Raw genomic sequence first — 26,122 nt, forward strand, 5'->3', positions numbered from 1 at the left:
ATAAAGATCAACATAATTAGGTCAGCCATGCCTTGAAGGGCATAACTAGTTTTCCACTGTTCTCTGTGTTTAATTACACAGTATATGACTTCTGTGCAAACTCAGTGTTCCAAAGGAAATCCAATGACCTTCTGTTTGTATTTCCCTCCTTAATTTCTTCTGCACCCCTTGATGTTCTTCCATCCCAGGCAAGTCCCTAAATGGCCCCCTCTAGGAATGGCAAGGTTTCCCTATAGCCAAACCCAACCAGGATTTTGTACTGGATTTTCTGATAACTTCCAGTTCAAGATTCCATTCTGGATTATTTGCTTTCTACTGGTGGTGAGCCCAGTGGGATGGCCTTCTAGCACACCCCATCAGCCTCCTAGCACACCCCATCAGCCTCCTACAACACCCCATCAGCCTCCTAGCACACCCCTACAGTACAATGCTCCCCTGTTTGCAGTGATTCTCCCACAGGGACATTCACAGGAATTTAAATTTGACCCCTTTAGGGGAGACATAGAAGCTTGCTTTCCCTCCTCCCTGCCCCGGCCCCAGGACAAGCTCAATCTTCCCTCCCTCCACCCTGCCCCTTTCCCGGTCCTGGCAAGAACTCGACCTTCCCTGCCTCTGTGGCCCCAGAGCCAGAGAAGTTCTGTGCCCCAAGGATTATTGGGGGGCCCCATGCCCCTGCTTGCCACCCCTGCACATGCTCCTGTTCCCCCATCTTGGAGGCTCCCAAAGATGAGAGCCCTAACCCATACCTTACCAGCTGCTGGCAACCTGCCCTACAGACTCCTCACCAAGTGCCCTGAACTGCTGCCCAACTGCCAACTTAGTTCAGGCTCAAAAAACATGCTATATGGGATATTGTGCTGAGCTTCCCTGAGCACACACTGAGATGAGCCAGCTGTATGGAATGCAAATATCAGGAGTTAAACACATTTGGTTCCAAGGCTAGTTCAAGCCAATTGGGGGCCCTCGTGAAGCCATTTTATTCAGCTCATCTGTCTGCAAGGCTAAAGGTTGAGCATGCATCTTCCATACTCCGCCTGGTCTGAATTCTCTCCCGTGCCAGCTGCAGGTTCAGTGGAGCACCTAGAATGGAGAAAGGAGAGTTTCTGGAGTGGGGTTGCCAGGTGTCCGTTTTTTTACTGGAACAGCCGGTTGAAAAGGGACCCTGGTGGCTCTGGTCAGCACTGCCAACTGGGCTCGTAAAAGTCTTGTCGGCGGTGCTGGGGGGCTAAGGCAGGCTATTCCCTACCTGTCCTGGCACTGTGCTGCACCCTGGAAGCAGCCAGCAGGTCTTGCTTCTAGGCAGTGGGGCCATGGGGCTCTGCACGCTGACCCCGCCCCGAGCACAGGCTCCGCACTCCCATTGGCCAAGAACCGTGGCCAATAGGATCTAGGGCTGCGGTGCCTGTGGGCAAGAGCAGTGTGCAGATCCTCCTGGGCCCCCCCACACCTAGGAGCTGGTCCTGCTGCTGGCCACTTCCGATTCACAGCACGGAGCCAGGACAGGAAAGGAGCCTGCCTTAGCCCCCCTGCTGCACTGCTAACAAAGCCACCCTAGGTAAGTCCACCCCAACCCGGAGCCCCAACCCCCTGCCCAGCCCTGAGCCCCCCCTGACCTGGATCCCCCTTCTGCACCGCACACCCCTCATCCCCGGCCCCACCTCAGAGTCCTTACCCCCTCCTGCATCCCAACCCCCTGCCTCAATCCACAGCCCCCTCCCACGCTCCGAGTCCCTCCATCCCACCCCCCAGCTTGGAGTCCCCTCCTGCACCCCAAATCCCTCATCCCCAGCCCCACCCCAGAGCCCACATCCCTGCCCCAGCCCTGAGCCTCTCCCACACCCCAACCTCTTGCCTCAACCTGCAGCCCCCTCCTACACTCCATATCCCTCAGTTCCAACCCCCAGCCTGGAGCCCTCACCCTTCTACACCCAAAACCCCTCATCCCCTGCCCCACCGCAGAACCTGCACCCCCAGTTAGAGCCCTCACACACCTCAAACCCTTCCCCCAGCCCAGTGAAAGTGAGTGAGGGTGAAGGAAAGCGAACCACCAAGGGAGGGGGAATGTAGTGGGGGGGCCTCAGCGAAGGGGTGGGGAATGGGGCAGGGAAGGGGTGGGGCTAAGGTGTTCGGTTTTGTGCAATTAGAAAGTTGGCAATGCTATTGTGGAGGAAGCTGGGGGTTGGTGCATGGAGGTTTCCTATTGAACAGATGCAATAAAAAGCAGGATGTGCCCAAGGGCCCACATTATTGTCCCCACCAAGCTCTCCGAACACAGCATCTTGTACTCCACACCATCCAGACACTGTAGGATGAGCATAATCCTCACCCGAGCATCCAGCCTGGCTTCTGCGGAGCAGACAGGACCCGAGAGGGCAGCATTGTCTAGACCAGCCCTGCTTGGCATCACAATATGATGTGTTTGTTGCCTGGCTGGAGGAGCCTGAAGACACAAACCCATCACTGGGGGCGGGGGGAGGGGGTGCGGCAGGAGAGAGCTGACCACATGGCAGAGCCCTGACCAAGAGCATGAACACAAAGAGAGAGTCAAGGCCAGTCGCCGTGCCCAGGAAACCTGGCACCCAAGGACTGGCCACTTCTCCATTCAGTCAGCTCTCTACTGCTACCTATGTCCTGGGACTGTCCTGGGAGGAAGTCTTGGGACTATCACACAGTGATATAGGCTGGGTTCAGGGGCCCTGAATTTTGTGGCAGGAAGCTATCCTGATACAGGGCATTTTAGATCAGCTGTAGAGAGAATTTTCCTATTGAACTAAATGCAGAGCTAGTCCAAGGGATATTTTCAGCACTGGTGTTGGTGACAGGGTCTGCCTGAGGCATTGTCTGTGTGAAGTTAGCACCAACCATGAGCAAACTGTCTTTCTAATTGTATTTGACATTTGAAGTGCAATAATCACTGTCCTTCTGCTTTCATTTCCCTGCTCATTTTGTTACATATGGTGCCTTGCGCTCTCTCCCACAGAACTGTCTCCCTGTGGCTGCTTCTAGCTAGGAAAGTGGGGCATGCAGCACCTCTTTGATTGGATACAGCAATATTTCAAGCAGGAAGAGACTTGCCCTGGAGAGATGGAGTGTTAAGCTTTCCCCTGCCGAGCCCAGAGAGCTTTACTCCATGAAACAAATGTTTGCTGACCAGCTGTGAAAGCAGGGTCACCATCTATGGCAAAGGGGAGGGAGCCACCTCTTCTTTTTCTCCAACCCTCCCCGGCTCTAGCCAAAAATATATTTAATTTTTTCCCTATGTTCCTACAGCTGGGCAAGGCTAGTTAAATAACCAGGCATTTGTGAGCAAATACATATGGCAGGAAGGCAGGTCTAGTAGTTTAAGTATACCAATAGCATAGAGTGGCAAATATGGCAAGAGACCAGCTTGGCTTAACAGAGAAATCTTGGGTGAGCTTAAACACAAAAAGGAAGCTTACAAGAAGTGGAAACTTGGACAGATGACTAGGGAGGAGTACAAAAATATTGCTCAAGCATGCAGGGGTGTAACCACAAAGGCCAAAGCACAATTGGAGTTGCAGGTAACAAGGGATGTGAAGGGTAACAAGAAGGGTTTGTTTAGGTATGTTAGCAACAAGAAGGTGGTCAGGGAAAGTGTTGGACTCTTACTGAATGGGAGAGGCAACCCAGTGACAGATGATGTGGAAAAAGCTGAAGTACTCAATGCTTTTTTTGCCTCAGTCTTCACAGACAAAGTCAGTTCCCAAATTGCTGCACTGGGCAGCACAGTATAGGGAGGAGGTGAGCAGCCCTCAGTGGCGAAAGAACAGGTTAAGGACTATTTAGAAAAGCTGGACATGCACAATTCCGTTGGGCTGGATATAATACATCTGAGGGTGCTGAGGGAGTTGGCGGATGTGATTGTAGAGCCATTGGCCATTATCTTTGAAAACTCATGGCGATCGGGGGAGGTCCCGGATGGCTGGAAATAGGCAAATATAGTGCCCATCTTTAAAAATGGGAAGAAGGAGAATCCAGGGAACTACACACTGGTCAGCCTCACCTCGGTCCCTGGAAAAATCATGGAGTAGGTCCTCAAGGAATCCATTTTGAAGCACTTAGAGGAGAGAAGGAGATCGGGAACAATCAACATGGATTCACCAAGGGCAAGTCATACATGACCAACCTGATTGCTTTCTATGATGAGATCACTGGCTCTGTGGATATGAGGAAAGCAGTGGATGTAATATATCTTGACTTTAGCAAAGCTTTTGATACAGTCTCCCACAGTATTCTTGCCAGCAAGTTAAAAAAGTATGGATTGGATGAATGGACTGTAAGGTGGATAGAAAGCTGGCTAGATTGTCATGCTCACTGGGTAGTGATCAATGACTTGATGTCTAGTTGGCAGCCAGTATTAAGCAAAGTGTCCCAGAGGTGTGTCCTGGGGCTGGTTTTGTTCAACATATTCATTAATGATCTGGAGGATGGCGTGGACTGCACCCTCAGCAAGTTTGCAGATTACACTAAACTGGAGGGAGAGGTAGATATGCTGGAGTGTAGGGTTAGGGTCCAGAGTGATCTAGACAAATTGGAAGATTGGGCCAAAAGAAATCTGATGAGGTTCAACAAGGACAAGTGCAGATTCCTGCACTTAAGATAGAAGAATCCCGTGCACTGCTACAGGCTGGGGACCGACTGGCTAAGGACCTGGGGATTACAGTGGATGAAAAGCTGAATGGAAGTCAGCAGTGTGCCTTTGTTTTCAAGAAAGCTAATGGCATACTGGGCTGCATTAGTAGGAGCATTGCCAGCAGATCGAGGGAAGTGATTATTCCCCTCTATTCAACGCTGGTGAGGCCACACCTGGAGAATTGCATCCAGTTTTCTGTCCCCCATTACAGAAAGAATGTGGACAAGTTGGAGAGAGTTCAGCGGAAGGCAAAGAAAATGATTAGGGGGCTGGGCACATGACTTACAAGGAGAGGCTGAGGGAACTGGGATTGTTTAGTCTGCAGAAGAGAAGAGTGAGGGGGGATTTGATAGCAGCCTTCAACTACCTGAAGGGGGGTTCCAAAGAGGAGGGAACTTGGCTGTTCTCAGTGGTGGCAGATGACAGAACAAGGAGCAATGGTCTCAAGTTGCTGTGGGGGAGGTGTAGGTTGGATATTAGGAAAAACTATTTTCTTAGGTGATGAAGCACTGGAATGGGTTACCTTGGGAGGTGGTAGAATCTTCTTCCTTAGAGGTTTTTAAGGCTGGGATGATTTAGTTGAGATTGGTCCTGCTTTGAGCAGAGGGTTGAACTAGGTGACCTTCTGAGGTCTTTTCCAACTCGGATATTCTATGATTTTATGATTCTAAGTATAGAATAGGGGAGCTGGATTCCTAGATGCTGCTCCTAACTCCAGAGACTAATTATGGAATCTTGGGCAAGTCGTTTAAGCTCTCTACCTCGGTTTTTCAATCTGCATAATGGAGAGACCTACCTCATAGGCTTAATTCCTTACTGTTCACAAAATGCTTGGAGCTCCTGGGATGGAAGGTGCTATAGACATGGGTAATATTATTTCATTGGGCAAGCCAAATATTGTCTGTTTATCCTGGGAAAATCAGGAGCCGAAACAGGGATAGGAAAATCAATGGGACTTGTGCCTCTAACTTGCTTTTGAAAATCCACCCAGTCTTTATCCAAATATTATCCTTTCTGATGATCACTGCTGCTGTTGCTCCTGCCAGTGATAATGGCCTTTTTTGCTGTGCTGAGCTAATTTATTCTACCTGACTGCCACATGCCGCGCTTCCTGTAGCTGTGTATACATGACATTCTGTTTGAAGGGGTAGGTGGACTCCACATGTTACCATCAGCTGGTAGAAGCTGTGGAGCAATAGGAATGTAGACACACAAGTCCTGTTGACTTTCCCACTGTTATTCAGGGATCTTGACTTTCAAAAATCCTGTTCTTCAGCAGCATCAAATGGGGAGGTGCAGCGGGGTGGTCACCTGCTCCTGCCCTGAGGGCAGGGATGACTCCAGCATTTTTGCTGCCCCAAGCGGTAGGGAAAAAAAAAAGCCACGATCGGTGCCACTTCGGCAGCAGCTCCACCATGCCGCTTCATTCTTCGGTGGCAATTCAGTGGCAGGTCTTTCCCTCCGAGAGGGCCTGAGGGACCCGCTGCCAAATTGCCGCCCAAGAGCTGTAGATTGGCTGTCCCAAGCACCTGCTTGCTGTGCTGGTGCCTGGAGCCAGTCCTGCCTGAGGGGTATAAAGACAGCCCTGGGAGAGGGCTGTTGCAGGGGGAAGCAGCTACTAGGCTGATTGGGGAAGCAGCTGCAGCTGGGCCATGCCCTAATCAGGCCTCAGCTGGCCCTATATAAGAGGCTGGGAGCCAGGAGCTCAACAGTCATTCTCTAGCTGTAGAGGGAGATGGACCTGAGCAGAGTACCTGAGTAGAGCATGGCTGGGGAAAGGCAGAGGAGCTGGGGAGCTCCAGCCTGGAAAGCCCCAGGCTGCTGCCTAGCGGAAGGCCAACGGGTACTGGGGGTTGCAGAGGGCAGCCCAGGGGTAGGCAAAGGCAGCAGGTTCAAACCCAACCTTGCTGGTAATGAATAGGCTGATATGCAGTGTGCCCCAGGGCATGGGGCTAGATGATGACTGGCGGTAGCCTTGTACTGAAGTGAGGTGGGGGTAGTGGGTGGGGGTTCCCCTGAATGGGGAGACCTGGAGAAACAGTGGGGTTACTGCCAGGGGACAGCACCCACTAAAAGAGTCACCTGGAGTCCGGAGGGGGCAATGGTAGCATGACACTGGCTGGCGGGGCACTCTGGAGGCTGGAAGCTAATTCCCTGAGATGACCAGCAGGAGGCACCACAGGGGTGAGTCCTGCCCAGTTACAGGAGGCTACTGACAACGGAACTTGGAGAATAATTCCCCACCATGCCAGTGTGGAAACCAGTTGATTCAGTTACCTCCTCTGTAGTGCCGTGAGATGCTTCCTCATGCATCACACAGCAAGGGCCATCACCCATGTATTCGAGTGACAGCCTTTAGCAATATGTTGTTTATTAAATTATCTGCTTTGTTTTTTTCTCTCCCTTTGGTTTCAGGCCCTGTTACCAACTGCAGATCCAGGAAAAGGATGAGACTGATCCATTTCTGGAGGAATGCAATGCAGACCCTGTGTTCCGAAAGCGCCTTTCCGTTCTCTCCCGCACCTTCCAGAACCACAGGACAATGATGCAAGGAGACTCCATGTTCTTCTCTGATAATATCTTCACTGTTGAGCCAGTGGTAAGTATAGCAGACTGAGAACACTCCCCAGAATGGATCAGACCATAAACAAATAAAGACATTAATTAGTTGATGTACTGAGGATGTCAGCTTTGCAGGTTTTGCAGCTAGATTTTAAGGGCAAATTGTAAGGTCATTTCTGAACTGGGGGCTTCCAGTGGATAAGTGCTCTCATCCAAACTGTTGCATTAGATCTACCGGTTGGTTTCTAGTATGGTCCAGTGGTTAGGGGGTCTGTTGAATTGGGTTCTATTCTCAGCTCCATGACTGAGTTGGATAAGTTACTTTAGTGCTCTTTGCCTAAATTTCCCCATCTGTAAAATGGGGATAATGATACTGACCTTCTTTGTAAAGAAACGCTTATACTTAGGAGCTAAGTGTTATTATTAGGACACTTAGCTCTACATTTATTTAGCTTTCTTTTCATAGCAGGTGTTATTGGAAATGTGGCTATTTATTCTCTGCACCTACATAATATACACTTGCAATTTGCATGGTTCAGAGAGGTGCTGATTTGGGCACATCTTGCGTATGTGGTGTTTCAAGATTAATAAATCATACGTTGGCCAATGCAGGTCACACATTGGCCCTGTATCCCTAAAAGGCCTCTTGGTCTTAGAGTCAAATTCAGTCCAGACAGAAGCATGGAGGGTTAACTCAATGCAATTCCGTCCATACAACTTTGACTCATCCCATGTCTGAATTTGCCCTAAGGTGTCATTCATGAATCCTTCTATAAAATGGCACGTTGGACTAGGCTTTTGATTGTAAAGATCTGTACTTTTCAAAACAATCCTCGCCGTTTTGTTTATATCTAGTGTAGCTATGTGAAAAAGAGGCACTGCAATTAATTGGAGCCCTAATTCTCTGAATGTTTTCACTGTCTGATGCCAGCAATATGTGTTCTTTTTGCTGAGCAATGACACAGCATTCTCTTTTGAATAAACCCTGGAATAAATCCAACAGCTCCTTTCTAATAAAATATAGGAAACTAAATGGGTCAAATTCTATTCTCAGTTACTCCATTGTTTGTCTGAAATAATGCCATTTATGACCATTGTTTGTCTGAAATAATGCCATTTATGACCACAGAGCAATGGTCCCTAACCTTTTTACACCCAAGATCACTTTTTGAGTTAAGAGCAACCCAGGATCTACCCTGCCCCTTCCCTGAGGCCCTGCCCCACTCACTTCATCCCCCCTCCCCTGTCATTCACTCTCCCCCACCCTCACTCACTTTCACCAGGCTGGGGGTTTGGGGTTTGGGAGGGGGTGTGGGTTCTGGGCTGGGGTTGAGAGATTTGCAGTGTGGGAGGGGGCTCTGGGCTGAGCCTGGGTCAGGGGGTTGGGGTGCAGGAGGAGGTGAGGGAGGGAGACAGTTTGGGTACAGGAGGGGGCTCCAGGCTGGGGCAGACTGTTGGGGTGTAGGATGGGGCACGGAGTGCTGGCTCTGGGAGGGGGCTCAGGGCTGAGGTGTGGCCTCCTGTCCGGCAGCAATTACCTCCGGCAGCTCCCAGTCGGTGGCACAGCGTGGCTGCTGCTAAGGCAGGCTCCCTGCCTTTCCTGGACCCACGCCGCTCCTGGAAGGGGTCAACATGCCCCTGTGGGGGATAGGCAGCACATAGCCCCATGCACTTCCCCTCTCTGCAAGCACCACCCCCACAGCTCCCTGTTTCTGGCCAGTGGGAGCAGCGGGGGCAGTGCTTGTAGGCAGGAGCAGTGCACCGAGGGAGACCCCTGCCCCCCTGTCCCTGGAGCTGTGGGGCAGCACTGGCCACTTCTGGGGCAGGCAGGGAGCCTGTCTTAGTGGCAGCCCCGTTGTGCCACTGGAGATCGCGATCAACTGGGAGATCCTCTAGGATCGACCGGTCACTGCCATAGAGCCACTCCAGAGTGACACTGCTGTCATTGAGAGCAGATGCTGTGCAGTCATTGTATCAGTGGCGTGTGCTGCGCTCAGCGTGAGTGGGGCAGTTTAGCTTTACCAAGGTCACACAGCAGGCCAGCGGCAGAGTCTAGAAGAGGTTGGCTCTAACCACTAAGGGGAAATATCCAAAGCACCTGATATCCAAAAGCCATCTAGCCCTAGATCTTCAAAGGTGTGTAGGCTCCTGACTTTCAGGGATTTCAGTGGAAGTTAGGAACCAAAATATCCTGGTGCGTCTGGGACTTAATTCTCATTGGAAGTCAGTGGGACTTGGCTTCCAAGTGCTTAAGTCACTTCTGAAAATGGCACTTATGTGCTTTTGACTTTTACCCTTGGTCACTGTGCAGGAATGTTTAGGGCAGCACGTAGCGTACGGACAATGCACTATATAAATAGCAGTGTAGGCGGTGAGGCGTGGCTCGGATGAGTAGAGAAGAATAGTGCCCTGCATTCCTGAACCCTCAGGATACAGACCCGTCCTGGGCTGCCCAAGCGGTGTATCCCATGTCTGCTGCTATTGTTAGCAGTGTAATGGCTCAGTGCCTCCCCACTGCTGGAGCTTTCCCCTGCTGAAGTGAAAGCCTTTGGCCTGGGAAGGCTCTGGCAGCTCTCACTCCTGCCTTTCCCTGCAGCGCGTGGCTGTGCTCTACACATCGCCATTAGGTGTAAACAGAGCTTAACTGTAACATCCTACTCACTCAGTCACATGTCCATAGATTATACTATAGTTACCGGATTTGCAGCCGCTCTATTGTACAAACAGGTACTGCCATTTTTAATTCCCTTCTGACTCTGTACCTTCCCGTTTTCTCTGGTTCGTTCTTGTTGCCATTTCAAAAGATCACAATTTTGCTCATCTAGTCCCAACTCTCTTGCACTCTCATCCTCTGTCTCTTTGTTTTTCTGACTCTTTGTCATTTAAAATCTCTCCTCCTTGGTTCTAGTGCTATTGGGTTAGGCTTTGCACTGAGGAAAAGCATCCAGATCTTGACCAAATGTAGCCTCTTCCTAAAGGGAGATATGGCTTTGGTTGCAGAAGCATCTGCTGAAGCTGTGTATGTGGCTCATTGGATCAAGTCAGCACCTCTGCCCTTATTTGCAGGTGGTGTTATGTTTAGAGAAATGACCATAGAAATGTTGATTGATACAGTTAACTTGACTGACAATAAAAAGGAAAAAAGATCAATAATGTCTTAATTATCATATGAATAAAACATTTTGAGCAGCCTTCCAAGCCTGTGGAAAACAAAATGTTATGCAACTCTGACTTTCCAACTGCATCTCGCATTTGGTTTAATTTATTTTTTCAAATAGACATGATATGTCAGCAGCAATAGCTGCGATAGAAGCCCAGGTGGCTACCAAAGACATTGATCTCACTGTTTGCTGCAGATTTTTTTTTTTTTTTGCAGCATACTGTGCCATTAGCTGTGAGTCACATTGGAAGCACGAGGGAGCTGACTCCTTGGAAATGGAAACCAAGGAGGACAGGGATTTGCTACCATTGCACTGTCCTTGACAAGTCACCACTGTCTTGTCATTGCCGTCCTGATTAATACTGATTCTCTGGAAATCTTCCTTTCCAGGTTCTGATAGTGCTGCCATTTTTGCAGTAGGGAAGGAGAGGCAAGTGTGTATAGGAATTGTTAGTATTCCAGAGGCTCTCCAAATCAGCTGGAGACCCAAGTGGCTTGTTTAGTGGCACTCATTAGAACAAGAGGCCTTTTCTGATCAAGTCTTTGCCAAGAGGAGTCACCACTATTGTGAGCGATAGCATCCGTCCAACAATCCCATTGTGTTTTCAATGAGGCTTCACTTGTGGGGAAAAACACAGGACAAATGTTGGCTTTTGCACTCCTTTTTATATGATGGGTCTGAGGGGATGTGTTTGCAGTCAGTAGCTCCTCCTTGAGCTCCATTCCCAGCTCTGTTGCTGATTTTCTGTATGGCTTTGGGCAGATGACTTCACCTCTTTGCATCAGTTTCACCCTTCTATACAATGGTATTAGCCATGCTCTACCTCCCTCCCATGGGGGCTGTGTGAAGATAAATCAATGAGGACCAACTTTACACAATGGCCTTTCATTATAGATGCTTCGGTTTTGAGGTGCTTAACTTCAGATAGCCTAGGTTCTGATTTTCAGAGTTGATGGGAGCCACTGGCTTGTTTTAGAGTTCTGGGTGCTCGGCATCTCTGAAAATCAGGCCCTAGATGTTTAAGGGTAGGCACTCAAATGTAGCGCCACTTTATAGATGTTACAGGCCACATATCCAAGAGTGCTTTGGACTTGTAGAGTGCTATATGTGCTAAACATTGCTTAGAATGCCTGTATTGCACTGCTTTACACCCTATGTAACAAAGCAAGGTAACAACGCTTGTGCAACACTGACAGACCTTGTCTGTCAGCGGGCAGGATCGAACGTGAAACCTCTGGAGTGAAAAACACGAGTCTATGGCATGAGCTAAAAGCCACATAGTTATTAGCTAAGGCTGTAGAACAGACTCATTAACACTCTCTAAGTGGTCTCTGTGGCTCTAGAGGGGACAGAACACCACATCCAGAAGGTGTGTGGGTTACACTTGTACCTCCTTTTGTGCTGTATCATGATACAACTGCCACATGGTATACAACACAAAGGGGTGTTGTATCTTGTCTCTGACTGCCATTAAGCCAGATACACTAAACTATCATGCTTGCAGTTTTGTATCTGTTATTTCTTTAGGAGTAGGTGTCCCCTGTAGCTTTCCACATGTCGATTCAAGAGGACTTGGCTGCCCAAGCTAACCTATCCTCATCTAAAAATGTTTAGAAGCACACATACCTGTAACAGCTAGTCTCAAAGGGCATGTAGTGAAGCGTAGTCTTTTAACCAGCAGTTCCTGTTCTCCTATGGCTTTAAAATAAGCTGTAAAAGACTCTCTGTACATTTCTGCAATTTCCCAGGAGAAATAACTCTCAGTATTTCTCTAGTTTACAGCCTGGCACATGCTAACACTGAAAGAAAAAATGGTGAAAATTACTGAGAATTTTTTCCTTTTGAAAACGTGTATTTGGGTGTGCATGTGTGCTCAGGGAGATTATCCATCCAGCTAGCATTGGAGTCACGCTGACTGTCGCTTGACAAGCCCACTGACAATTGCAATGAAGGGGGCTTTTTTTTGTCTCCCCTCCCCCCCAAATTCTGCTGAAATTTTCACTGCAAACACACAGAATTCTACAGGTCACTGATTTTATAGCAGAAGCTTTGAGCTATCAGGCCTCGTAATAGTATGGGCAGGTTTGCTTTTGACTGAAGGTATGTGTGAAACATTCCAGCAATAATGCCACATTAAAACAATCCCTGGGAGAACTGTCTAGACTATTTGAGGGTAGGGTTCTTCTGGGCTCTTAGAAAAACTGGATCTGATTGTGCCTTAGGTTCTCCCAGCACCTCCTCTATCAGTAATTTGAAGTGTCATTGTGCGGCTTTCTGAAGCATACCAAGTAAACACACCTAAAAGAGGCATATGTGTACCCCAAACGCCTTCTGGGTGTGGTATTCTGTCCCAATAGTGGCACTGAGACCACTTAGCGAGAGTTAATGCGTCTGCTCTACAGGCAGTTGGCTTTTAGCACATGCTGTAGAGGCTCATGCACTAAATTCTAGAAGTCCCAGGTTGAATCCCAGCTGCTGACAACCAGGGTCTGTCGGTGTTACAAGTGGGGCTGGTCCACAATGTCAGCTGGGAAGTCTTTGAAGCTTGGGACGCACTTCAATAACAACTGGGGTCTGTCGGCATTACATGTGCATGATGCGCCTACATTTTATATAGTTTTTTATGAATGCATTTATATTTAAAAGGATAAAAAGGAGCCTATCCAAGGATGTAGGCATCCTAACACATTGATTGCGTGACAGTGAGATCCTAGTAGCACTGAAATAATCAGTCTCTCAGGAGTCCAGACAGGCTGCTACAGACATTCATTTCCACCCCTTTGCCTTTCTGGGAAGCACTTCCTTGGCCCTCTCCCCAAACCCTCTCAAACAGGTAGCAGCATTCCCAGAAGGTAACCAAATGCAGGCTATTTTGGACCAAGAGGGGGGGCAAGTGCTGGTTACCAGAGCCCACACAGAGAATGCCCTGCCAACCACCCTCTCTAGTGAGGGGGACCCAGCTCCGCTGCCCTTGATGCTGCATATGGCAGTATGATCTAGAGGAGAGAGTGGTCCTCCAGGCAGGCTGGTTGCAAGCCATTTAGAGTATGTTCACACTACAGCCGGGAGCTGGATAGACAGACACGTGCAAGCTCTGCTTAAGGTAGTATGCTCAGAATAGCAGTGTGGAGGTTGTGGCTGGGGCTAGCCACCCGGGCTCACACCCAGAAGGCTTGGCAGGCAGCTCATGGTGCCATTTATGCTGCAATGTTCCTGCTGCTGTTTTTAATGTACTAGTGCAAGTGGAGCGAGAATGAGTTTGTCCGTGTGGGCTGTGAGGCATGGGTCCAGCTGCAGTGTAGACATGCCCTCGAGGCTTTATAGGTTATAACCAGCACCTTAAACTGCACCTGGAGACTAGCAGACAGCCAGAGCAGATAATGCTTTGCCAGCCAAGCATGTTTATGCATTTCTACAGCAGTGTCAGTCTCCAAATAGCTTTCTGGTGCAACCCCAGGTACAGCACATTCCAATGGTCTAATCCTGCAATAACAAAAGCATGGATAACAGTGGTAAGGCCTGCATCCAAAAGGAAAGGTAATAACTTCCTAGCCAGACACATGGCAGGTACATCTCCTTTTTTGGAGCATGCACTCTGAAAGCTTCCTGGAAATGTTACCTTGAGCTAGCTGGACTGAATGAGAAGCCATGTAACATTCTTTACTATCCAGTACACGAGACTCACATTCCCTGCCTAAAACTGTCCTTGGTGCTCCACCATGAATCAGAATATTCCCTCCAATTGTCTGGCTTGGGATGACCCAGTTCTGTTTTTGCCCAGCTGTATGGAGTTCAGTACAGACTCTTACAAAATGCTCTGGGTCTGCTGGAAATTGGTACAGATGCCATAATGGCGGAAGCGGGGGGACAAAGGAAATAAAAGAGGAGCTAAGTGCATAGGGCCAGGTCCATCCTTGGTGCAACTCCAATTCAGTCCATGCGGCCTATGCTTTGCAAGTCTATTCATAGCAGAAGAAAACTGGAGAACAGAATTATGGCAGATGGCATTGGAAATCCAGAGGAACTACCCCGTCACTGCACCAAGACACAGATGGATTCCAGAGTCACCACAAGCAGATGGGATTCCCCCAAGGGAATTACAGGAGAGAAGGGGTAGAACTTTCAGAATCAAGCTCTCAGATATTGAAGTTGTCATAGAGCAAAGGCAGAGAACAAAGCATTTAGGGAGGCTGATGTAAAGCTAGCTTTAAAAAAAGAGCAGCAGGTGTGATGCTGGTAACTGCAGATCAGTTGATTCGACCTCTGTTCCAAGTAATGTAGGTAAATCTGTCATTAGGGATAACATGGTAGAGTGGTTTAGCTGGAAATGAGTTGCCAGGCAGACATCAGCGTTGGTTTGTAGAAGGCTAAATCTTGTCAGCTAAATCTGATTGACTTTTGTGAAAAGCTGATGAAATACATAAAGGAAAAGCAGTCCTCATTTGTCTGGATTTCTGTAAAGTGTTTGATAAAATGTCACATAGAAATCTTGTAGCTAAAACTAAAAAGACAGGCATTGATCATCTGAATCACAAACTGGCCATTGGGAAGGCTGCAGAGGGCAGTTGCATATGGAAGGAAAGGAGTGGAATCTTGCATTGCTGGGGGTTGGGACCCATTCCAATTTGTACATAAGGCATTTGGTAGGCAGGACAAGCTGTAGATCATACAAACTACCAAGGATGTCAGGGATTGGCAAGGGGATGTGAACAGAGCAGGGATATAGGACGAAGCCAGGCATACTGGAGAGCAGCAGCTTGGAAGTTACATTTTGGTGGGGTGATAGTGAGTGACAAATGACATGGCATTAGGGAGCCAGCTGGTTGTCTCCAGGCATTTGAAAGTTTGGGTTTTTAGTAGGTGTGGCATTTCTGTAAAGGAAGCACTGGACTGTTTGAGAGTGTTAGCCGCACTCCCTTCAATACACTTTCAACCTTCACTCTTAAGCAAATATTTTCTTGGGGAGGGTCAGGTGATATGTTCACTTTCTCCCATGTCCATCCTCTCCCTTTCCTACATATTTTTCTCCTGTGTCTGCTTTTCCATCATTGCAGGCCAAAAGAAGAATCACAGCAGGAAATGAATGCAATACCGGGAGATTCCCAGCAAACTGGGCCATGTGGCTCCACTATCCTCCTTCACCTTTCCTCCTAGCCAGGTCCAGTCTGTGTTCAGAAAACCCAGCAGGCTGTCTGTCCACTCAGCCTCTGGAACTCACCCTATCTCCCCACCATTCAGATAGTTGGTGTTGTTACCCAGGGTTTTCAGAACCCAAAGCAGTGGTAACTTACCTGTTTTTCTCCAGGCGATGTGAGGAATAAACCAATGGGGGCACAGCTTATCCATCTAATAAATGATTGGCACAAACAAAGTCTGAAATGGTTCTGAGAGATCAGTGGCCAGGCTTTGGGTGAGGGGTGGGGGCTCCTTCCATCTGACTGCTGGGGAACATAGGTGTCAAATCCTTGCCCAGAGGAAAGCTTCCTTGGACTACTTCAAAGCACGCTTTCTAACTAAACATTTTATAATTTTTCTCCAAACAAAGCACATGACTCATAATAGCCTCTAACAGGGTAACAATTTCCCTAGCAGCTGCCAATAACAATTCATTAGTCCCCTGTCAGCAAAGCATTTGTAATCATAACAACAATAAAACTTACATATTAAAGGCACCTAAAACCAAGGTCATTGTCCAAGCAATCCTTCTACAATATTTTCATGGAACTTTCACTTCTTGTCCCAACCTTCCATTCTGATAATAAAACTGCAAACATGCAGTTATTTGGCCTTGTCTCTTAGGCCTAAGATTTTCTTAGCTACGTGATGTGTGGTTCTCAGCTGGCAGTGGCTTAACATACGAAATTGCTGACTGCAGTTCTGTCAAATTCTAGAGTACGCTAAGGAATGGCAAATTCTGGAGTAGCAGTTTGCCATCTGTTTCTAGAGCAAGGAGGGAATCTGGTTTAATAGGGCTACAAGCCAGGACCCCTGGGTTCCACTGACTCCCTGGTTGACCCTGGGGAAGTCACCCTGGGGAAGTCACAATTCTATTTTAAAGGAATTGTCCTTTTTTCGATCCAATTGCTAGTCAAAGTTTGGGGCCCTGGGATTATTCCAGCTGGGAGCATAAATTGATGGAGTCTGGTATGCTATTTGATGTAATGTTATGTGTCTCTGAACTCAGAAACCACTGAATAAAAGGAGCAGTTTGTTAGCTTACAGCCCTCAAGTCTCTTTAGCAAATATGAGACCCAAAAGTTCTCTCTCTTGATTCCTCCAGGGTCGCACTGTGCTCACATTTGCTTTCTTGCCTCTCTCTCTCTCTCTGTTCTTGTCCTCAGTTTTTGTGTAATCTCTCTCTCTCTCTCTCTCGCACACACACACACTCTCTCTCTTTCCCCTACCCAAAACAATGCTCAATCAAAAGCTTCTGGGCAGTTCATACAGCTCTTTTGTCTTTTGGGGTGGCTTATGCTTACAATTAGGTGTGAATTCACCCTTCAATTAACATATCAACCTTGATGGGGTTTTAACTCAACCCATAACAAGGTTTAGCCCAGCTCATAACATTTAGGTGTCTAACTTCCTGAATGGGATGTAGATGCCTAAGTATCTTTACAAATCTGGTCCTTAGTTTTTCTGTGTCTCAAGAGCCCCAGCAAAGGGGGGTTGTGAGGATAAATCCAGGAAAAACCGTGAGGTGCTCAGATACTTTGGTAATGGGGCCAGAGAAGTACAATAGGATAGACAGAGGGATTCTCAGCTCTGACACTGACATGCCGTTTGGTCTTGGGCAAGACCTGCTCTGTATCTCAATTTTCCTGTAGTGGAAAACAGGAAGAAACCCATGTTTCCCACACAGCAGGATTGTGAAGCAACATTTGTTAAGAGTTTGTGAAGTGCTCTGAAAACCTCTGATGGAAGCAGCTGTTTTTTAATGTAGCCCTTTTTCCTAGTTCCTGCTTTCAACAAAATGCAGTGTCTTTATTCAGAGCCAGCTGTGTTAGCATCCAAGTTGTGCTAAGGATTGAAGCGCCCAGAGTATGAATCTCACATGGCACCATAGCTTACCTGTCCTTACTTTGATCACGTTAATGTAGGTGGTAAGTAAGAGCTCACAATGCACGGGCCAGTCACCTGAAATCCAGACCTATTCACAACGGGAAAAGACTGCAACTTGTTTTGGGGGGCACTAATAATGAGACTAAATTGACATGGCCTGGGAGTGTCTGCTGACTCTGGCCTGTTTACCATATCTATCCCTGGCTCTAGACCCGGCCTCCCGAACCTGTGCATCCTGTCGAGTCTGTCTCCCTGTCAGTCCCATTACTGATCTGGAAACGGCAGGGTAAGAGTGCAGTGTCAGTCATAACTGTGTCACAGACGTGCTGGCCTTGGATTTCATCAAATTCCAAAGTCAGCCAAACCCACTCAGCTAGAAAACCACACTGTTGTTAGCAAGGGTGCCTGTACTTTTTAATTCTCTCTCCTGTATACGTTTGTTATTGCTTATGAATTTCATTGCACTTGCTTCCATTACACCTGTCAGCCTTTGAGTAATGAGGAAGCCAGCTTGGGGAGAGTGGGTTTTAGGGCCAAGATATTTGAACAAACCATCGAACTCGACTGGCTCGCAATCCACACTAAATTAACAGTAAACAGGCACTTTGTTGTGCAGTCAGTCTGAGAGCCTGAGCCTGCACCATTATAGTTACAGAGTGATTTTCCATTGCTTTGAATGGAAGCAGATCGAGCCCTAAAGGTTCCAAGCCTGATTTGGATTTCACCTAGGTGTAAATAACCCCACTGAAATCAATGTAAGAGTGATCATAGCTGGACAATGTGTTTTGTATTTACGATGATGGACTGATTAGGTTTTTGATATGCTCTAGGAAGCGTTCCACTGGAATTTTTGCATTTACTACTCCTTTTCTGATGTTTTTAAACCCCGCTGTGTTGGGGTGAATGTATCCTCACCTTCACTCCCCTGAAGGGGAGGGTAAATACTTGCCCTGAATCAAGTTGCCATGGCTGAAAGGTGAGGCTGAGAGCAGAGGCTCACAAAGGAGTAGTGTTTGGGCTATGGCAGAGGCCCTGGGTTCAGGGCGGAAAGCACACTGCCTGGACCCTGGCCTGAGAGGACTTTTGCACCTGGGCTGAACAGCACAGATGTTAAGAGACACAGAATTTAGCTTGCTTTGGACTCACTGGGCTGATTCCCAGTGAGCTGGAGGTATTAGCTGCAAGTTAACCCTTCCAGCCATCTAGAGGAAACCTTGTTTGACATCTGCAACTGTGTCGTGCCTGGCTATGTGAAGCCCAAAGTCTGCTGAGCCCTGACAACCTCACTGAGAAGGCCCTAGGCCCTGACATAACTGTCCATAAACCTTGGCACACACAGACCCACACTGACAGTACCCTAGTGCACCATCACCAGTTTGCTGTCTTGTACGGTAGGCCCTACAAACGCTAACAAAGAAAATACTATGGATTCCCCAGGCTGACAGTTTTGAAATAGGACAAGCACAAAGTTTGTCTACATGAACGCTCCAGCTTAGTTCATGGCAAGCTGGAGTGTAAAACTGGAGTGTAAAACTCCCTCACCCCAGCCTGTTGCCCACTAAGTGTCCGGGTGCATCCTGCTGATGTGCTCAAACAGTTTCCTCGTGTGCTTTGATCTATGCTGCTTCAAAACAGGAGTAGATCGTTGTGCACAACATGGGCTGGGTTTTGTTTTGTTTGGAGCGATTGGGACAGATTTTACATTTCATTAAACTTGTGTAAATCCATAGTAACTCCTTGGAAGTTGTTGAATCAGGGTGAGATCAAAATTAGGCCCAATGACTCTATAATGAAACGAGATGCTGTCTATGGTTTACAAGTAGTATGCAGTATTGTGGTACCTGTGTCAGTCCCAGGATATTAGAGACAAAGTGAGGGAGATAATAGCTTTTATTGGACAAAGTTCTGCTAGTGAGAGAGACAAGCTTTCGAGCTTACTCAGAGCTCTTTTATTCATAACTTTGCTAGACACTAAAAATCATGGATTGAATAGAGACACTGGCTTTACGTCTATGATAGCAATCTATAACCCACTAACAACCCCCACCAACTGCTCCCCCCCACTTCCTTTCCTCCTTATGGTGAGAGGGGTGTTAACAGACCACTTCACCTTGAATGGTTCCTTGAAACATCTATTAATTACTTATGCTAAACAATCTGTTCCACCTTGTCTTTAGCGGTGACCCTCTGATTAAGTTTCCCAGACCTGCAGATGAACTTTGTCTAGCTCGAAAGCTTGTCTCTCGGCAATAGATGTTGGTCCAATAAAAGATCTCACCTCACCCACTTTGCTTGTCTGTGGTTTACAAGGTCAGTCTCTTAAATTTCTCTAGTATGGTTAACCAGGCAGTGGTATCTGGATATAATATTCATGCTATCGTCGTTATTTCATGGTAGAAACCTATGCCATGAAGTGCTATTAATAAAGCAATTGTATTTACAGTGTGTTTAATAGTAAATCCGAATGGCTTCATACCTTCAGTTTTTCCTTTTTTTTGTTTTTGTTTTTTTTTGTTTGTTTTTGTTTTTAAAAATGTGGGTATCTGTAGTTGAAACTGCTCTATCCTTTCTTGTTTTAGGAGGGAGATGTTTGGCCAAATTCTACAGCTGAAATTAATGTGATCTTTAAGCCCCGAGAAGCCAAAGTCTATCACAGAACCGTCTACTGTGACATCTCAGGTACAGCATTCCCAATGGCACAATAAGCATAACATACTAGTGTGTTTGTTCTTCATGTTGTGGGATTGCCAACACTAGCCCTGGTGTGAGGCTTTCCTGGTGGTGCTAAGCTACCCCAGAGGCAAGGCTTCAGGATGCAATGTCTGGAAGTCACTAAATACACAGAAATCATCTAGGCCAAAATAAGGTCCATCATTGTGTTATATGGACCACATAATATAGTAGCTTTCACTCAAATTTTCAGACAGTTACAAACGTGGCCTGTGGCTCCCAATCATTGCCTTGACTATGGCTCATATGGCATGACTGCATACATGGCAGGGCCCCATCCTAAAGTATGTTGCCACACAGCCAAGCAGCAGCCCCTCTCCCTAGGCATTCTTGCAGAGCCTTACGGAATGGATTGGCATGTGTGTCAGTACTAGCAGGACCAAGTCCTGTAATCCTAATGCTTCTCTCCCTGCGTGTGGGTGGAGAGGAGGAAAAGTGAGTTTAAATCAGGGTGGACAAACTACGGCCCGCATCAGGGCTTTGGATCCAGCCTGCGGGATTGCCACCCCATGGTGCCACAGGCCCCGCACTGCTCCAGGAAGCGGCCCGCACCAGGTCACTGCAGCCCCAGCCCTGCTCCCTGCAGCTCCCATTGCCCAGGAACGGGGAACCACGGCCAATGGAAGCTTTGGGGCAGGTACCCGCAGGCAAGGGCAGCTCACGGAGCCTTCTGGCCCCCCTCCTCCAGGGGTCACAGGGATGTGGTATTGGACACTTCCTGGAATGGTGCGGCATGGAGCCAGGGCAGTCAGGGAGCCTGTCTTAGCCCCATTGTGCACTGCTGCCACCATGGAGCTGCTTCAGGTAAGCAGCACTGGGCTGGAGCCTGCACCCCAAACCCCTTCTACACCCTGAACCCCAACCCCTGCCCTGAGCCCCCTCTTGCACCCCAAATCTGTCCTGCACCCTGTACCCAAACTCCTTGTCCTGAGTCCCCTCCTGCACCCCAACCCCCTTCCCTGAGCCTCCTGCCACTCCCCCTGTACCTCAACTCCATGCCCTGAGCCCCCCTGCATCCCAAACCCCTCCTGTACCCCAACTGCTTGCCCTGAGCTCCCCACTGCACCCCACGCCTTCCCGCACCCCAATCCCCTGCCCTGAGGCTCCTTATAGACCCCGCACCACTCCTGCACCCCAACTCCTTGCCCTAATTGAGCCCCTTCCTGCACACCACACCCCCTCCCACACCCCTTGCCCCAGCCGTACATTCATGGCCCTGCATGCAATTTCCCCACCAGCAATTTGCCTTGGGCCAAAAATTTTGCCCACCCCGGTCTAGATGCATGCAGCCCCCTAGGGACCAAGTGCAATGCTTTCCAGACCCAGTGCAGTGGAGGCTCCCCAGCATTTGCAGCTGAGAGCCGCCTGTGTCCTTCTCCCTCTGTGACTGTCTGCACATCTCAGCTGACACTGGCATGGAAGCATCTTCTGATAGACGTGACTGATTCACTGTCCTTGCCTGTTACCCCTTGTGGAGACAGCCAGTAAACTCTGCTGTCTGAAACCAGCAGGAAACATTCCTGGAGCTGGGCAGTTCCTCCTGGGCTTGTTTTTGGTCCTGCCCAGCTTGCTGTAAGGCACTCCTTTTGAGCTGAAGGCTGTGGAGGTATCAGTGGAACATTGTGGGTTTCCTAGTGGAGTATTTCCCTGCCTGTGGGTTTCTGAGATGGCAGCCAAACTCCCGTTGAGCTGCTGGATAGTATAATCTGTGGTCTGTGCACAGTCATTTGTTGACTTCCATAAGGCTTTAAGATAAAGGATAGAAATGTCATGCAAGTACTTTTTACTTACGTAATAATTGCATAGGGTTTACTTGGCAAACAGCACCTCCAGTAATTAAAGAGGGCTTCTGTTAACAAATTGTCTTCCCACCCACCAGCTGCAAGGGTTGGTCTTCATTCCTCAGCCCTGCTGAAGGAAATATTTGTTTGAAAAACCCTTGCCAAGAAATCCCACGTTCGACATTCTGCTCCTTATCCTGGGCATCTAGGTCTCCCACCAGTGGAGTGTTACTCAGCTTTCCACCGGAGTCCCCAGTATGCTGCAAAGGGAACAGGCTTTTTCCTTGCTGACATCTGGAACAAAATATGGCAGTCAGGGAAGAGCCTTAATAAATGAGCAGATTGCAGAGGGAAAGGAGAAAGAAGGAAAGCCACTGCATGATGCAAGCTATTTACAGGCGGGGGAAATCCACCCAGTTAGACTGACAGTAATAGCAGAACTAGAACTCGGCAAATAATTGCAGTGATTAAGAGGAGGGATGGTCCTGTGGTTAAGGCCCTGGATTGGGACTTGGGAGATCTTTGTTCTTCCACAGCTTCCCTGTGTGAGCTCAGGCAAGTCACTTAATCGTTCTGTGCCCCTGCAGTCCATCTGGAAAATGGCAATAACAAACCTTCCTTTGTCTTAACTATGGAGATTATAAAATCTTCAGGGCAGGGACTGTCACAATGGGGTTCCGATCTTGGCTGAGGTCTCCAGGGGTAACTATAATGCAAATAATAATTATTCATTGAATTTTACATCTTCTAGTTCACCAGTTTCTCATGTGTAGTGAGTACCATTCACAAATTTCCTCAGTGACTAATGCACAGAGTGCTGGCAAGCAGTTGATTATGAATGTTTGCAGTTCTTACTTTATTAGGCCCTGATCTTGCAGAAGAATTATGCAGGCAAATCCCTGCACCTGCATGAGTGGGGCTCTGCATAGGTCCACTTGCACAGAGGCCATGGCTCATTACTCTGTGTCTTTCTGTCTCTGGATCAGGTGATTGCGTAAGTGCAAATTTGACAGTTAAGGAGAGAGGCCTTTTGAAATTTGCTTTTGGCAAATATTTGAGCTCAGAATAAGCTTTTCTAGGTATACATGCTAGTAAAACTTAAACTCTGAGTGTTTGTAGAAAACAAACATGGAAGAGCTGAGAACAGTCCAATTAAAATTCACTTGCAGATTTGACTAAGTATGTACAGAGATTTCTTCCACTTTTCCATTAGCTCAACACAGCACATATCAGGGTTCTGTACCCTGTGAAGTAAGTCGGGCGGTATTAAGGAAAGAAAGTAGCCTTTTCATAGGTAAGATTGCATCCAGCGTCCATTGTAAAGCTCTATTTTAGCACCCCTTGTAGGACTGAACCCTAGATTAGATCATATTAGCTCAGTATGGAAAAGCTCCATTGGATTCCTGAGTCTAATGCCAGTCACTCCTTTAATTTAATAATCTGGTGCTATGTCCATCTCATTTATTTGCACTGTAAAGAATAGCTAAAATGAAAGTTATAAAGAAACCACAAAATACTGTTTTTCCATAAACAATATTTTTTTATTTAAAAACCAGGTTAAAATTGTTAAATGACCACAGTCTCCTTGCTTATCATGTCATTTATAAAACCCAAGGATTTAAAAGCAAGGATGTGACCATTTAAGGTCACTATAAATCTTATGCCCACACCAACCTGGATTAACCAATGTGTCCTCTATGCACTTGCACAGAGCTTCCATCTCAGGGGACCCCTCCAACAACCAGCAGAATATCCCAAAACTGAACAGCGCAGTGGCCCCTTGCATCAGAGCGCAACACCACTCACTCAAGTTTGGCCCAGCCCCCTCTCCACCCTGCCCCCGTCATGACGGAGGGAGAGATGGCTGTGCCAAATCTGAATGGTGCAAGAGCACGTGAGTGCAGCGCAGGCAGCAGGAGTGAACGGAGCTGGCTGGCCGGGGTTGAAAGGATCCGCCTTAGCCTAGGATGGTAGCAGAGCATGGAGCTGGGCGCAGGGGCGCTGGTGAGTACTTAGGAAGGTCCCAGAGATGGTGGGGGTCGGGGTAAGGGTGAGCTGTAGGTGGGCTATGGTGTGAGGGGTTGAAAATGAGTGGGGGATGGTGGGGAGGAGTTGGGGGGAATGTTGGGGGGGATGGAGATGGGGGCCAGGATGTTGAGGGTGAGTGATGGATGTTGGAGGCTGTGGCCAGTGGTATTAAGGTGTTGGGAGCTGTGGTGAGCAGGATGTATGTCAGCACTGCTGGGATGTGTGTGAGGGTGGTCAGGATAGGTGGGGTTGGTAGAGGGTTGATGGTGTATATGTGGGGAATGGGAGGGACATTCAGGGGGCTGTGGGGAATGGGAGGGGCATTCAGGGGAAGTAGGGGGTGGAAGGGGCATTCAGGGGGCTGTGGGGTGTGTGCAGGGCATTTAGGGGGAAGTGGAGGGAGGGAGGGGCATTCAGGGGGCTGTGCATGGAGCAAGAGGAGCATTCAGGGGGAATTGGGGGGAGGGGCATTCAGGGGAAGTGGGGGGCAGGAGGGACATTCAGGGGGCTGTGCGTGGAGCAAGAGGAGCATTCAGGGGGAATTGGGGGGAGGGGCATTCAGGGGAAGTGGGGGGCAGGAGGGACATTCAGGGGGCTGTGCGTGGAGCAAGAGGAGCATTCAGGGGGAATTGGGGGGAGGGGCATTCAGGGGAAGTGGGGGGCAGGAGGGACATTCAGAGGGCTGTGCGTGGAGCAAGAGGAGCATTCAGGGGGAATTGGGGGGAGGGGCATTCAGGGGAAGTGGGGGGCAGGAGGGACATTCAGGGGGCTGTGCGTGGAGCAAGAGGAGCATTCAGGGGGAATTGGGGGGAGGGGCATTCAGGGGAAGTGGGGGGCAGGAGGGACATTCAGGGGGCTGTGCGTGGAGCAAGAGGAGCATTCAGGGGGAATTGGGGGGAGGGGCATTCAGGGGAAGTGGGGGGCAGGAGGGACATTCAGGGGGCTGTGCGTGGAGCAAGAGGAGCATTCAGGGGGAATTGGGGGGAGGGGCATTCAGGGGAAGTGGGGGGCAGGAGGGACATTCAGGGGGCTGTGCGTGGAGCAAGAGGAGCATTCAGGGGGATTTGGGGGGAGGGGCATTCAGGGGAAGTGGGGGGCAGGAGGGACATTCAGGGGGCTGTGCGTGGAGCAAGAGGAGCATTCAGGGGGAATTGGGGGGAGGGGCATTCAGGGGAAGTGGGGGGCAGGAGGGACATTCAGAGGGCTGTGCGTGGAGCAAGAGGAGCATTCAGGGGGAATTGGGGGGAGGGGCATTCAGGGGAAGTGGGGGGCAGGAGGGACATTCAGGGGGCTGTGCATGGAGCAAGAGGGGCATTCAGGGGTGTGTGAGAGGCTTTCAGGAGCTCTTTGTGGGTTGAAGAAAGGGGCATTCTGGGGCCTGTATGGGACTAGGGTGCTTGGTTGTTTAGTTTAGCGAAGATGGGAGACCTAATTTCCATAGTGCACAGGCTCCCACAATTCTGTAACGGGACCTGTGCCCATATATTATTCCCATCAAATTCAAGTGGCTATAGGGCAATTCACTAGCATGCATGGAATCCAAGTAGGATTCTGACAATGCTGTCAGCCAATTCTATAGTAAACTAACTAAAGATTTATTAGCTAAGACAAAAGAATTACAGTTATTGAGAGATTAAAGCAGGTAAAATATAACAATAGATAGGTGACAGTTTGTAACTCCAAGTGATGGCGATGATGTAATAAACTGCCGGTTTCCCAAAAGTCTGTCAGGGCTACTTAGAATAACTCTGGGAATCTCTGTCTTCTCGTTCGGTTATTCTATCCTGTTAGGATCCAAACAGTCCAGAGACAGAGGATCTTTCTTTGCATGGTATTTATAGTCTCTTCACGCAGAAAGCAAGCTGAGAGTGTTTCTGTTAACGTGGTCTTTTCTTTTGATGGTGAGTGAGGAAAGCACTTAGACCTTTGACCTCTGACTATATATATAATGACCACTTGCTGTGAAATCTGCATTTCTGCTAAAGTCCTTAAGTCCTTCATTAGCTTTTCACAAGATTTCTTTGATGGGTAATTTAGTTACAAGGGTGTTTACCATGTAAATGTTTGCTGTTACATTATGACAGGAACAGATAAGCAAAAACAATACCAGTAGCATTCCACTAGTTTTCATGAAGTTTAAATAT

At 48.4% G+C, this 26,122-nt stretch overlaps 1 protein-coding gene across 4 annotated transcripts in view; it reads left to right on the forward strand.

Annotated features, from left to right (window-relative positions):
• HYDIN (HYDIN axonemal central pair apparatus protein) overlaps positions 1–26,122 on the forward strand; it is a 392,944-nt gene that overhangs the window by 85,499 nt on the left and 281,323 nt on the right. For all 4 annotated transcript variants that reach the window (XM_030581746.1, XM_030581750.1, XM_030581747.1 and 1 more), the window contains exons 9-10: positions 7,070–7,253; positions 20,019–20,118. In XM_030581746.1, the coding sequence (XP_030437606.1) occupies positions 7,070–7,253; positions 20,019–20,118 (284 nt within the window). The remainder of the gene's footprint in view (positions 1–7,069; positions 7,254–20,018; positions 20,119–26,122) is intronic.

This window comes from Gopherus evgoodei, chromosome 12 (genome assembly GCF_007399415.2).
Source record: "Gopherus evgoodei ecotype Sinaloan lineage chromosome 12, rGopEvg1_v1.p, whole genome shotgun sequence".
NCBI classification, from domain to species: domain Eukaryota; kingdom Metazoa; phylum Chordata; order Testudines; family Testudinidae; genus Gopherus; species Gopherus evgoodei.